This window comes from Vombatus ursinus, unplaced genomic scaffold (assembly GCF_900497805.2).
Source record: "Vombatus ursinus unplaced genomic scaffold, bare-nosed wombat genome assembly UNPS02011334.1, whole genome shotgun sequence".
Classification (NCBI taxonomy): Eukaryota; Metazoa; Chordata; class Mammalia; order Diprotodontia; family Vombatidae; genus Vombatus; species Vombatus ursinus.
Genome location: NW_020951112.1, coordinates 1,980,517 through 1,993,206, shown reverse-complemented (window position 1 = coordinate 1,993,206; position 12,690 = coordinate 1,980,517). Strand labels below are relative to the sequence as shown.

Here is a 12,690-nt window from a genome sequence, read left to right as displayed (position 1 = left end):
TCAATCACTCTCTCTGGAACCATGGCGGCAGCATCCAGTCTGCTGTGGAGACAGGACCAGTGCCTGGCCACCTTGGATTACAGGAGGGGATGGAGCTTGGTCCCAGCACCAAAGTCCCAATCCAGGAATTCAGACTAAAGACATTGGGAAACAGAAGAAAATTCCTGATACTGTGAAGAACTCCTTTGAGTCAAGACAGGCTCAGAAAAGAGCTTGTCATTCTTCACAGTGAGTGCAGGGAGAGTCTCAGAAGAAAAGAGTGGTCAGACCTTGGCAGGTGTGAGGGGCCACAAGAAATGTAGTGGGAGCCCCCAAGAAGGAGAAGAGACTGCGCTTAGAACAGAAAGAGAAACTCTTAGCCAAATCATAGGGAACCTCAAAAATAAAATGGAGCTAACATAATTCAGATGATTCAGTGAAGCAACAAAATAATGCAACGGAGTTAGAGACTGAAAAAATGAAAGGAACATGTGAAGCGAGTCACTGCTGTCAAAAAACAGTTGGCCTGGAATACAGCGTGGGAAGATAGAATTAATCTCCCCCTAAAACAGGACCAGACAAAAAATCTGCACACCATATTTCAACAAATCACAAAAGAAAACGGTCCACAAAGATTAAATCTAGGGAGAAAATGGAATGAAAATGGAAAGAATCCATTGGCTACCTCCTGAAAAAAAAATTGAAATTACTCAGGAATATTATAGTCAAAATCCAAACCTTCCAGGTCAGAGAAAAAAACGCTGCAAACATCCATAAGGAAAGAGTTCAAGTCCTGGGGGGCCTCAGTCAGGATCACATGAGACAATGATGTCACTCCAGTAAAGGAAAAGAAAATGGCAATATGACAGCAAAAAAGGCCGAAGAGAAAGGCAAAGTGCAATCCTGCCCGGGGAAACATGGGCTTTTAGCAGAATAGAGAACTGTGAAGCCGGCTTAATGAAAAGATAGAATCTAAGAAAGACAAACAGGAAACAAATAAAACCTAGAAAGGTAAATACATTTGAGCACTTCAAAGGAGCTCAATGGTGATCAAGTGTCTTTGATTGTCTTTTCCTCCACTTGATTTCATATTCCTCCCACACCCTTACAGTAAGACTTCTTTTAATTTACACTTAAAAATCTTTAGGGGCTGTGGAAGGGTGTGGGGGGAGAGAGAAGGGGAGGGACTGAGACCATAAGATCTGCCTATCAGACCTAGACAAATCCAACAAAAAAGATAACTAAAAAGTTAAGAAACCAAATAGAATTTTAGAAAAGATAGGTTTAATAGACCTTTGACAACGACTGAAGGGGAATTAAAAGGCAACATGATCAGCATTTTTTTGTGAGGCAATGGGATGAAGTGACTTGCCCACGGTCACACAGCTAGCAAGTGTCAAGTGTCTGAGGACAGATTTGAACTCTGGTCTTTCTGAATCTAGAGCCGGTGCCTTATCCGCTACACCATCTAGCTGCCCCTTGATCAGTATTTCTTAAACCCTTCCTGTATGTCAGGCAGTGTATGAGGAGCTGGGGACACGAAGAAAAGCCAAAGATGGATGGTCCTGGCCTTAAGAAGCCTCCTTTTTCATTATTTATGGGGAGGGTTGGGAAAGATCTGCAGAATTGCCGACTTCACTCCATCGTCTTGGCTTTACCCTTCAAGGAGTTTTCCGTCTAATTTGCCCTAATAGGGGAAGACAACCCCCCAAAAGGAGCTGGAAGGCAGGAGGGGGAGGGGTTTGAGGATGAGGTGAAGGGACTAGCCCGCAGGCGTGGTATGGAAGTCTGGAAAGACAAGCACAGCCAAGAGGTTGGTGGAGGCCCCAAGAAGAATTCCACAGTGAGAAGAGAGGGCAGCAGGGGATGAAGGATGTCCTCGTGCAAGGCTGAAGCTAAGGCGTGGCATTGAAATCCTGAAAGTTAGGAGCCCAGCTGCAAGGGCTTTGCCCCTCCCCCTTTTGAGTGGCAGGGCATAAGGGAAAAAAAAAACCTTATAATTGCAGAGAAGCAGAAATGGTCAATTTAGCCTTTACCAGCCACAACGTGATAAATGTAATCAATAAAGGGTTGTTTGAAGAAAAGCTTCAAACTCATTGGAGACTAAAGAATAAAATACTAAAGAACTGTGCTTCAGATTCCAGTGGCTTCCTGTTGTCTCTAGGATAAAACGAAAACCCCTCTGTTTAGCTTTTGAAGCCCTACAAAACCCAGCCCTCTGACCTTTCTGTCTGATTGGGCCCTGCTTCCCCTTGTACCCTCACCAGCTCAGCCTAGGCTTCTCTCACAGTACCTGTGAGGCCACCCATGCAAAGGCACTGAGGTGGGAGGTGGGGGGTGAGGAAGAAGTGGTGGTCAACTGGCTGATAGGAATGCCCTGGAATGGGTGGTGTAGGATCATCACCTGGCCGGAGTTCGGTGGCCAGAGCCTCGAGGCAGGGAGTCTGGCCTGAAGTCCGGCGCTGGCTTCAAGGCAAGAGGTGCCGAGGGCCTGTGTGTGAGTGAGGGGCGACAGAGCCTTAGAGACGCAGCAAAACGTCCAGACTGGCTTGTGGGGGGGGGTCATTTCAGCTTCTAATTTAGCCAGCTGTTAATCGTCCCTCTTGTGTCGGCTGAGCTCCCAATGTTGGGTAGTTTGCATTGCACGGTGTGGCTGTTTGTCAACTTGGCATGTGCACAAGGGATAAATGAAAGTCCTTTCTGCCCTGGCCTGACGACTCTTGTGGTGGTTCAGCGACCCCGCCGGCTGCCCAGTCCCCTCCATTGGTGCCTGCCGTGCCCCTAGGTGGAGTCCAGTATGAATTCTAAAACCCCAGCGGTCTCCAGCTGCTTCCTCACTGTATGTTTGCTTTCTCTTTCAGTGTTTGTGGCTCTCGGAGCCTCGATCGCCATTCGCTTGGGATCAGACCCCAACTGGCTGTTTTTCTGCTGTTTTGTTGGGATGTTCATGTTTTATTGTGCTCATTGGCAAACCTACGTGTCGGGAGTGCTGAGATTTGGAAAGTAAGTAGACTTTGTTAACTGATGCCTAATGAAAAATGTGATACTTGCTTTAAGCACTTTGGTGATCAGCTACCAGGACTTGGTTATCCACACTGATGGGAGGCCGAGCGTGCTGTCATTCACGACATTACTCTCCCTGCCACGCCTTTTACCAGACATTGGAATGGAGCAACGTTGGTGGATGTGAATCCCACCTTTTCTGTTTCCCAGATCGTGCTTTAGCCAGGGATTCTTAACCAGGGAGATCAAGTTCAGACTTGTTCTTTTAAATATGTGGACGGCTGTACTTCACCAGAATTGGTTTTTGTTATTTTATTTTATGCATTTAAATACAAAAAAAAAACCTTATAATTGCAGAGAAGCAGAAATGGTCAATTTAGCCTTTACCAGCCACAACTTCTCGGAAGGGGTCCTGAGGCTTCTCCAGACACTGCCTGAGGAGTCCAGGACACAGAAAAGGTACAGATTCCCTGGGCTGGCCTAATGAGGCTGCTTAGGAGCCACAGAATGGAGGGAGAACCCAAGAGCTCAGGTCATTCTATAAGCAGTGCTCAGCACACAAACAATTGTTTGTGTAGGAGTTTGTTGCTCTGTGAAATCAAAGGGATGACTCTTCTTTGGATGGCGGCATCAGCCTGTGTGACTTGTGACCTGTGACCTAAGCTGGGATTCCTCCCGACGGAAACCTCCACAAAAGAGCCTGCTTTGTTGGCCCCTTCCCAAATGCCTTTCTCTTTCTGGCCTGGGAAAGGAGCACCGTGCTAGGCTTCTCCCCTGAGAGAGGCTGCAGGAACTCGCCTCCTCCCTTCCCGTCCCTCTGGTAGCCTCCCTGTCTGATGGACTGCTGCTCCTTGTGATGTAGGAGGGGAGATGCTCTAAGCCCTTGGAGAAAGTAAGGAGGAACACTGCTCGGTCATTGCCAGGCCGCTGTTTGATGTGTAATTAATTCGTTCATTCGTCAGGCATTTCTTCAGCAGATGGCTTTGGTGAGCCTGGTCCCACACAGCCTATGTGTAAGGTAGTAGAGAAAGAGGCATTGGAACACTTGAGACATCTCTGTCTTTGATAAGAACTGATGTAAAACTTGGCAGAAGCTCGGCAGAAATGGGATTTAAACCAACAGCTTTGTGCCATGTACCACAATGAGCTGTTGTATCAAGATGTGAGCCTGAATTTGAAAGGAAAACCTTAAACTTTTTAAAGAATGAGATCACTTAGCTGTGGCTAGTTAGTGAAGGAGTTCTTGGCCAAATAAGAGAGGTGATCACAAAGGACAGAGTAGTGATTTTAGTACATGGAGTTGACGAGCTTTTGCACAAACAAAATCAGTGCAGCTGCAGTCAGTTGGGGGGTGGGAGGGTGTGTCTAATATCCAAAATATATAAGACCGAGATTCATTCTGCAGTGGATAAACTGATCAAAGGATATGAGCAAACCACTCTCAAAAGAAAAATTGCAAACCATTAGTAATCATATGAAAGATTGCTCCAAATCACCAGTAATAATAGAAATGTAAATCAAAGCGACTCTTGACATTTCACCTCATACTTAGAAAATTGTCAAAGGTGATGAAAGATGGAGATGGTCAGTAGTAAAGGATCCGTGGAAAGATAGGCACATGGATACACTGTTGGTGCTGGAAGCTGGTCCATCCTGTAAAGCTATTTGGAATTAGGCTTAAAAAGTGAATCAAGGGCCCAAGAGAGCCCAACCCCTCACGAGGTCAAAAGCGGAAAGGTGTCATAGATGCCAAAATGTTCAGAATGTGTTTGTGATGGCAAAGAGCTGGAAACAGTGCATGCCCAGTGACTCCCAAATGGCTAAACAGATTTTGGGGTGGGAACATCATGGAATAATCCAACACTATAAGAAATAGTGAATGTGGAGGATTCAGAGAAGACTTAGGAAATGATTCTGCAGGCGATAGGGAGCCTCTGGAAGTCCTTGAGCAGGGGCTGTGGTGTGGTCAGACGGCTGAGAGGAGAATGAACTGGAGTGGAAAGACACTTGAGCTGGGGGACAAGTTAGAGTTTGTTGGAATAGTCTGGGAAGAAAGCGATAGAAGTCTGAAAACACCCCAGAGACATCGTGAAAGTAGAAACGAGAATTGGTGATGGATTGGTTACATGGGGTGAGTGAGGAGTCAAGGAGAAAACAGGTTATGGGCCTTGATGACTGAGAGTTTGGGGGAAAAGACGGTTCTGTTTGGGACACATGGAGTTTGAGATGTCCACGAGGCATTTGGAGAGATGAGGGCGGATGTCTGGATCTGGGGATCATCCACATAGAGAGGCTGTGGAGGGAAAAGAACATCCATACAGACAATTAAAGAAAAAGATACAGGGGAGTGAACCAGCAGCCGTGGAGATTAGGGTAGACGGCTTCTCATCAGGGCTGCAACCTGAGCTGAGCCCTCAGGATTCTGTAGAGTTCCCTAAGGAGGGAATGTACTGAAGGTGTAGAGAGAGGACAGCCTGGACAAAGGCATGGAGTTGGGAAATGGCCTGGCACGTGAAGAGAACAAGGCAAGCCTGTTGGGCTTTGTAAGAGTTAGAATGAGTAAGATGCAGAGTCCGTCCAGCTAACTTTGGGCTTCTGACCGTGGCACCCGGGTCTGGGTGGGATAGGGCAGGTTTGTCCTCCAAGTGATTTTTAATAACTTTGTCATCCTCCGATTATTATATATATCATCATCTATGTCCCCACATAGCCTCGTCTTCCTCACTGTGCCGTGATCTAACTTGCATGAAGTAGCTTGACTTTTCTTTGAAGTTCCTCACACCCCTCCCCAGTCTGTAGTGCTCCCCCACAGCCTCTCAGCACACGCACGTTTGGGAAATGAGATGGGTGAATTGCCCTCTTTGGTGTAAGATGAAAGTACCTGTGATTTGTCTTAACTGTTTGCTCCAAAGAGCTCGTTTTGGCCTGCTTCTGTCCCCATCTCATCTGCTCCCAGGGCCCCCCTCCCCTCATGTGCCTGTCTTCAATCCTGACCTCTCTAAAGAGCTCCCGAGACCCCTGTGCTAACTGTCCACAGGACGTCTCTCTCCGCTGCTTCTGGCCCTGGTCTCCTGACTGCTCGCTGGGCGGCACCTGCCCCCTTCACCGTCTCCTCCTCGCCGCCCCCTGCACCGTCTCCTCCTCGCAGACCTGGGAGGCCCGAGCCAGTCTCCCTTCGCGGCTTCCTCCCCACCTCGTGCCGCTGACCCCAGCCTGGCAGGGCCCTCCCTCCCTGAATGTAACTTGTGTGTGTGCCTGCCTGCCTTCTCTGACCTCTTCTCCCTTCTGCTCTGCAGCTTGCCCACCGCCAGGGGTGGGGAACTTGCCGCCTCAGGGCCACATGCAGCCTTCTCGGTCCTCGGGTACAGCCTTTGACCAGGTCCAAACCTCAGAGAACAAATTCCCTTCATAAAAGGATTTGTTCTGTAAACCTTGGACTTGGTCGGAAGGCTGCAGCTGAGGGCCTCGAGGCCACAGGGTCCCCACCCCTGGCCCAGCCCTTACCTGACCAGCCCTCTTCTCATACATGTCACCTGAACCAGACGAGTCCGTGTACTCCCTACCATGCCTTTTGTTCTCCCGCCTCCAAGCCTTTGCTCTTGCTCTTCCCTGTGCCGAGAATGCCCTTTCCCCTTTTCGGTTGTTGAATTCCTACACATGATTTAAAGCCAGACTGATAAAAACCCCAGAAGTGTCCCCTGAACCTCCTGAGTGCTAACGGCCAGCAGGCCCCCTAGATCTCACACAGCACTTTCCTTTACAGCAACTCGATGCACTTATCGGGTAACATTTTGCATTTTAGTTCTATTTGTTGCATTCCCCCTATGAGACAGTAAGTTTCATGAAGCCAGGGGCTTGGTGTGGCCCCTGTGCTTAGCACTGTACTGGGCACACAGTAAGGATTAAATATAATAAAGATTGGTTGAATGAATTAACCTTTACTCATTTAATGGTAGGAAAAAAAGGAGCTTTATCTTCGAAATTTCTCTGAAATGCTGCCCAGGACTTTGCACCCTCGTAAAGTGCATGCCAGTTCTGCTGACCTTGATTTCTGAACCCCACGTTTAAGTTGTTTATTTGCATATTCAAAGTCGGTAAACATTTTGTGTTTTTTTCCTTCCTCCTTTCCTCCCGCTTCTCTTTAGACTGGATGTAACTGAAGTTCAGCTAGCTATAGTTACTGTCTTTATTTTAACCTCATTTGGAGGAACATCAATGTGGGATTATATTGTAAGTATTCACATCTATATTTTTAGCCCTTTTGCTTAGGTGGGAAGACATCTGTAGATTTTTCTCTGTAAAAGCTTGAATTATACTGAATGCACTGACGTGTCCAAGGACCAGCCTGTCTAAGTGTGGGGAGCTGGGTCAGAAGTTGGCCCTGCTGACTTGTGAAGCCTTCTTCTGTTTCCATAGTTGCCATGGTAGAAAGCAGAAAAGGAAGGAGAGGGTGCTAAGGATCACTCAGCAATCAGCCCATCTACAAATATTGATGGAGCTGCCAGCCCTGTCAATGAGCAGATGGTAAATAAAGCATTATAATCTCAGAGGAAAGTTTTTGTGATTAGAAGAAATGGTGGGCTGGTCATGGAGAAAGCAAAAAATGAAAGATAAGAGAGGAACAGCCAAAGGACACATTGTGTTTGGGCGGATCTCTGGAAAGATACGCCCAGGACAGGCGACTGTAAGAGAGCTGGATACTGCATCAGCGGAGGGAGTGCCCACAGTTAAAGTGTGTTGGGTCTCAAATGTGTTATTTCTCCTTTAGTATGGTTCTTATTTTTAGAATGCTTTTTTCTTTTATGCTTTACTGTTCTTTCCCCTTTTGTATTAAATTAATAATATATAGAGGGGGAAAAAAACTGCCTTCTATCTGATAAAATTTAAATGATACTATTCTTTCAGGCCTAAAATGATAGATTTAACATGTAGGATAAATATTTTTTCCAAAAAATAAATTCAGCAGAAGGTTTCACATTAGTAAAAAGCCAGTTGCTCTATTAGAAAAGAAAATCAAAATGTTAATTCTAAGTATTTTTTGTACACAATTTCTTGAAAACTAGCGAAGGGGAGCCATCAGTAGTCTGGCATCCCCTCACCTTCCCCATGTTATTCTCAGACTGCCTACCTCCCTGTATTCTGTACGGGTTCCTCGATTGGTGATTTCTTTGCACATCGGTTATTTGGCTAAGGTGGTCACAGCGTGATGCTGATAAGAACAAGTTCAAGATTTGTTTTAGAAACAAATCTGGAGCAGAAATCAGTTGCATGACTACCAGCTGTCCATGCCCATAATTGTCCATCACGCAGATATCTGCGGTAGTAGGTCATGAGAGACCAGGCCCTCGTGTTCTAGGGATGTTAGCTGGTCCCTGCCCCTGTTCCCTGCAGTTGATGAAGACGGGCATGCCCGGGATGAGCTCATAGCCAGTGGGTGCTGGTGCGAAGGCCCGTTGTCTGTCATCAGCAGCACAGGGAATGAAAGGGTGGGCTCGGGAACAGGCTAGGGTTCTGGACTTGAGGGATTGATTTAAAAGGCCTCCACAGGTGTGGGAGAAACCATCTAGTACTGAAATAATGTTGCTTAGTGACTTTGTAAGAGTTACTCATCTAACTTTCCCGGTTATGTTGTGGATGTGGTCAGGGACTTCGCAGATTTTTAAAATGAGATTGCTGTTCTTTTGAAATATTAAAGAGAGGACTGGTGGTAATTCACTGTCAACTTTTCTTCTTAACTCTTTCGCTGCCTTTGGAAGCTTTCACGAAGCAGCATTTGGCGGCCAGAAGGTAATGACCGTGTTATTCATTACTGATGGATATGCTGTGATTCAGAACGTTCACAAGCACGTGTGTCCGTGTGTACCATGGCACATCATTTGTGTGAAGGCCACTGGCAGTGTTTGCCTTCCCTTTGATGTTCACTTACATGGGGGCTGCTGCCCAGACGTGACCTGTCCTTATTCACGGCTATCAGACACGGTTATCGTGTAACTATCTGTACACGCAGCAGAATGTAGTGGACAGATTGTCTCCGTGTAATGATGAAAGAGCCAAGAAAAATGTCAACTACATTAAGTTGAATGTGTGACTTTCATTTGAACAAGAATAAAGGGCCCCAAAGTGTAGTGACCTCTAAAGAAAACTTTAACGTTGGTATACTGAATACCTAAAATTTCTTTCTCCTTTCCCCCCTCCAAAGATCCCTGTGATTGAAGTAAAACTGAAGCTTTTCCCCCTTCTCGGAATAGTGGCAGGAGCATTTTTTTCCTGTTCTAATTACTTCCACACCATCCTCAGTGGCGGAGTTGGCAAGAATGGATCCACAATAGCAGTAAGACAATTCAAAAGCATTTTGTTTCCCTGCAGTATTGAGCTCATGTCGTTGCTTAATTTTACAAATAGAGTTAACCCGCAGAAATAGACGCTTGTCCCTTGCGTCACAGGAACTGAAGACTGGGGGTTAGAAAGGGCCTTAAAGGCCTCACCCACTTTATGCGACTGGATGCTTCATGTGCTGAGGCTGCCGCTGCCTCTTTGAAGCAGTTTTGTGGGGAGGGGGGTTTGAACATGATGCATAATCACTCTTCTCCACCAGTAAAGTGGAGGGTGAGACTCTATTACTTATTCTGTTCACTGCCTCGATTTGGAGGGCAGGGGGATGAGACAGCACCCAAGAAGATGGTGGAGAAACTTTTTTTTAATTTTATTTTTTTTTTAATGTGAGGCAGTTGGGGTTAAGTGACTTGCTCAGAGTCACACAGCTAGTTAGTGTCATGTGTCTGAGGCCGCATTTGAACTCAGGTCCTCCTGACTCCAGGGCCGGTGCTCTATCCACTGCGCCACCTAGCTGCTCCTGGAGAAACTTTTAAAAATGAATTTCGTGAAATCTGGAATTCAAAATCTTATAAAAATTGTCTTTACATGTAATTGGAAAAAATACTTTTTGAAAAAAGAAAAAAGTGAATTTCATTAAGGATTTCAGTTTCACTGAGAGTATTTAGATAGTGCTACATTCTTGCCTGTGCTTTGACAAACTGCCCTCAAGGGGGTGCTTCGATTGTGCCTTTGTAAAGCCGGGCTGGCTTCTGAACCAGACCTGCCCACCCTGGGGGTCGGGTTGTCCCAGAAGGCTCAATGCTTATTTCAGCGATGCCATTACTCAAAACATCTTTGGAACAAACATTTTTTTGAGAATCACTCTCAAAGCCTGCCACCTTCCCCCTCTTTGGAATAGAAAAATATAGAATAGAAGAAGAGGAAAATAGAAAAATAGCTTGTGATTTTTAGAAACAACCGAAACTTGACCAAAGTTGAGCCTGGGGAGTAATACTCGTTAGGGGGACCCCATTGCTAAAAAGGGGTGTCTTCACTGTCACATGGCTCCAAAGGCAGTGACAAAAGAGGTCTAAAAACATTTTGAGCATTGAGATAAGGGCATGATAGCCTCCTCCAAAATCAGTCCTTCACTGATTGTGAAGGACAACCCCTCAGCTGGAACATTTGTTCAAAAAAAAAAAAGGCACATTCCTCTGTTATGCTTTGTAAGCAAGTTAAACTGTCCTGTGACTAACGCTGAGCAGCATAGAGTAAGCACACAGAAGCTATTGGGTTGGTTGGTAAGTTGTAGCTTGAATCTAATAACATGGGTAATCCATTTATCTAGATAAATTAACAGGTTTTAGTGGTGGTTAGCGCCCACAGCTAATATTTTACTAAGGAAGAAACACCCCCAGTTTAAAGAATAAGAAAATTACTATTGCTTCTGAGTTATTGCTGCTTTAATAGCACTATAGAAGACAAAAATATGAAAACTTATTTCCTGCTTTCTTCTTTAGGGCACCAGTGTTCTGTCACCTGGCATCCATATAGGACTAATTATTCTTCTGGCCATAATGATCTGCAAAAAATCTGCAACACAGCTGTTTGAAAAACATCCCTGTCTTTATATTATGATGTTTGGGTGTGTGTATGCCAAAGTCACACAAAAATTGGTGGTAAGCAGTTTAGTTAAAACTGTGTATCTGTGTGTGTGTGTGTGTGTGTGTGTGTGTGTTTGGTCCTCAAGAGAAACTGGTACAGACGGCCAGGGCAGTGAGTGACAAGTGTAGGTTGTGTCCTATCAAGTCCTCTTGTCGCCATGACATCCCCGTTCTAATGGTTGGTCAAAGTTATTTCTGTAATCCAACTTCTAAAAATCAAACCGTATCCTAACATGAACCATTTAGTAGAGAAAGAATTAGACTAAACTAACATACATTATAAAACCTCATTGGCTGTACATTTTTAGTTATTCATGTTAACTTAGATACAAATAAATTGAATAAGCTAGACATCTCTGTAAGACAGTTTAACTAATGTTCCCAGAAGCGTAAGCACTAAATGATCTTTGGAATCATTTTCTGTCTTAATAGGAAGACTTATTTTTTTTTTTAAGTAAAGCATAAACTGTTCAAATCTGTGGGAGTCTATACAGCTTTTTATCAAATTATTGTGTCATTTAACAATTTCTAGATCATTCATTTGCCCTTTTTATTAAATAGGTTGCTCACATGACCAAAAGTAAACTAAGTCTACAGGACCCTGCATTTATTGGGCCAGGTCTTCTGTTTTTGGACCAGTACTTCAACAATTTTATAGACGAATACATTGTTCTGTGGGTAGCAATGGTGAGTGAGCACTTTGGTGCTAAGCTTTTGATCTTTTTGTAGATAATACGAAACATCCCCTCTCCTCCTGCACTCCTAGCATCTGACTCTTACTTCTATACCACTATAGTAAAGGCCCTTGGGGAACTGCTGCTGCTAAAAGCAGTCCTGCCTGCAGCCTTTTGGATTTCTATCCATGTCTTCTCTCTGTCTGCCTCTAACTGGCCCAAGGCACACAGTAGAGGTGAAATTGGTCACATAGCTAGTGTCAGAAGTGGGATTTGAACCCAGGTGTGGTACTCTCCACTGTGCTGGGCTGCTCTTCCTTCAGACCTGCCTGATGTGCACACGCACTAGCTGTGACCATGGCCGTCTCCCATAACCTCTCAAAGCACCCTTCCTACACCACCAAGCATTTTAAACCTATGGACAACAGATGGTTTGTAAGGTGGCCCTTGGGCTGGTCTCTATAATGCTACTTAATTTCCTTTTTCTGACATGACTTTACTTTAAGGTTTTAATAATACCCTTTCTTGGTTATTTCATCCAGAAATAAGTCCCTGCCTTCATGCTTCCACTAACAGATCTCATTCAGATGGGTAGGGAATATTTATTAATAAAATTAGGTTATTAATTCAGTAACTACATGTCATTCCTTTTCCCCTGTAAGTTGACACTCATCCTTCAAGGAGCTGGTGCAACCCCTTCTTCTCTCTCAAAGACGACAAGTGCCTGTCTCCCAACCTGACCCTCTGCCCCAGCGAGGCACCAGAATGACCAAAGGGCACCTTGTTACATGAACGGTGATCTGTTTTGTCTCTTTCTTTTTCAAGTTGATCTCTTCACTTGATTTGCTGAGATACTCCACTGCTGTCATCTTGCAGATTGCAAATCACTTTCATTTACAAGTCTTCAGGATTCCATTTCCTCATGCACCTGAACAGGTTCAAAACCATAATGACTGACTAATAGCCCAAGGAGAAGAGAAGCGATTAAGGGAACCCTAGGAGTGAAGGAAACCCTGCTTTTAGGAATACAGATAAGAAGCTTTCCAAGAAAACCA

At 45.1% G+C, this 12,690-nt stretch overlaps 1 protein-coding gene across 1 annotated transcript in view; it reads left to right on the top strand.

Moving 5' to 3' along the window:
• Positions 1-12,690, top strand: part of CHPT1 (choline phosphotransferase 1) — a 34,009-nt gene that overhangs the window by 18,966 nt on the left and 2,353 nt on the right. Inside the window, exons 3-8 of the mRNA XM_027855884.1 lie at positions 2,841-2,982; positions 7,128-7,212; positions 9,182-9,313; positions 10,818-10,976; positions 11,523-11,648; positions 12,461-12,571. Coding sequence (XP_027711685.1) covers positions 2,841-2,982; positions 7,128-7,212; positions 9,182-9,313; positions 10,818-10,976; positions 11,523-11,648; positions 12,461-12,571 — 755 coding nt within the window. The remainder of the gene's footprint in view (positions 1-2,840; positions 2,983-7,127; positions 7,213-9,181; positions 9,314-10,817; positions 10,977-11,522; positions 11,649-12,460; positions 12,572-12,690) is intronic.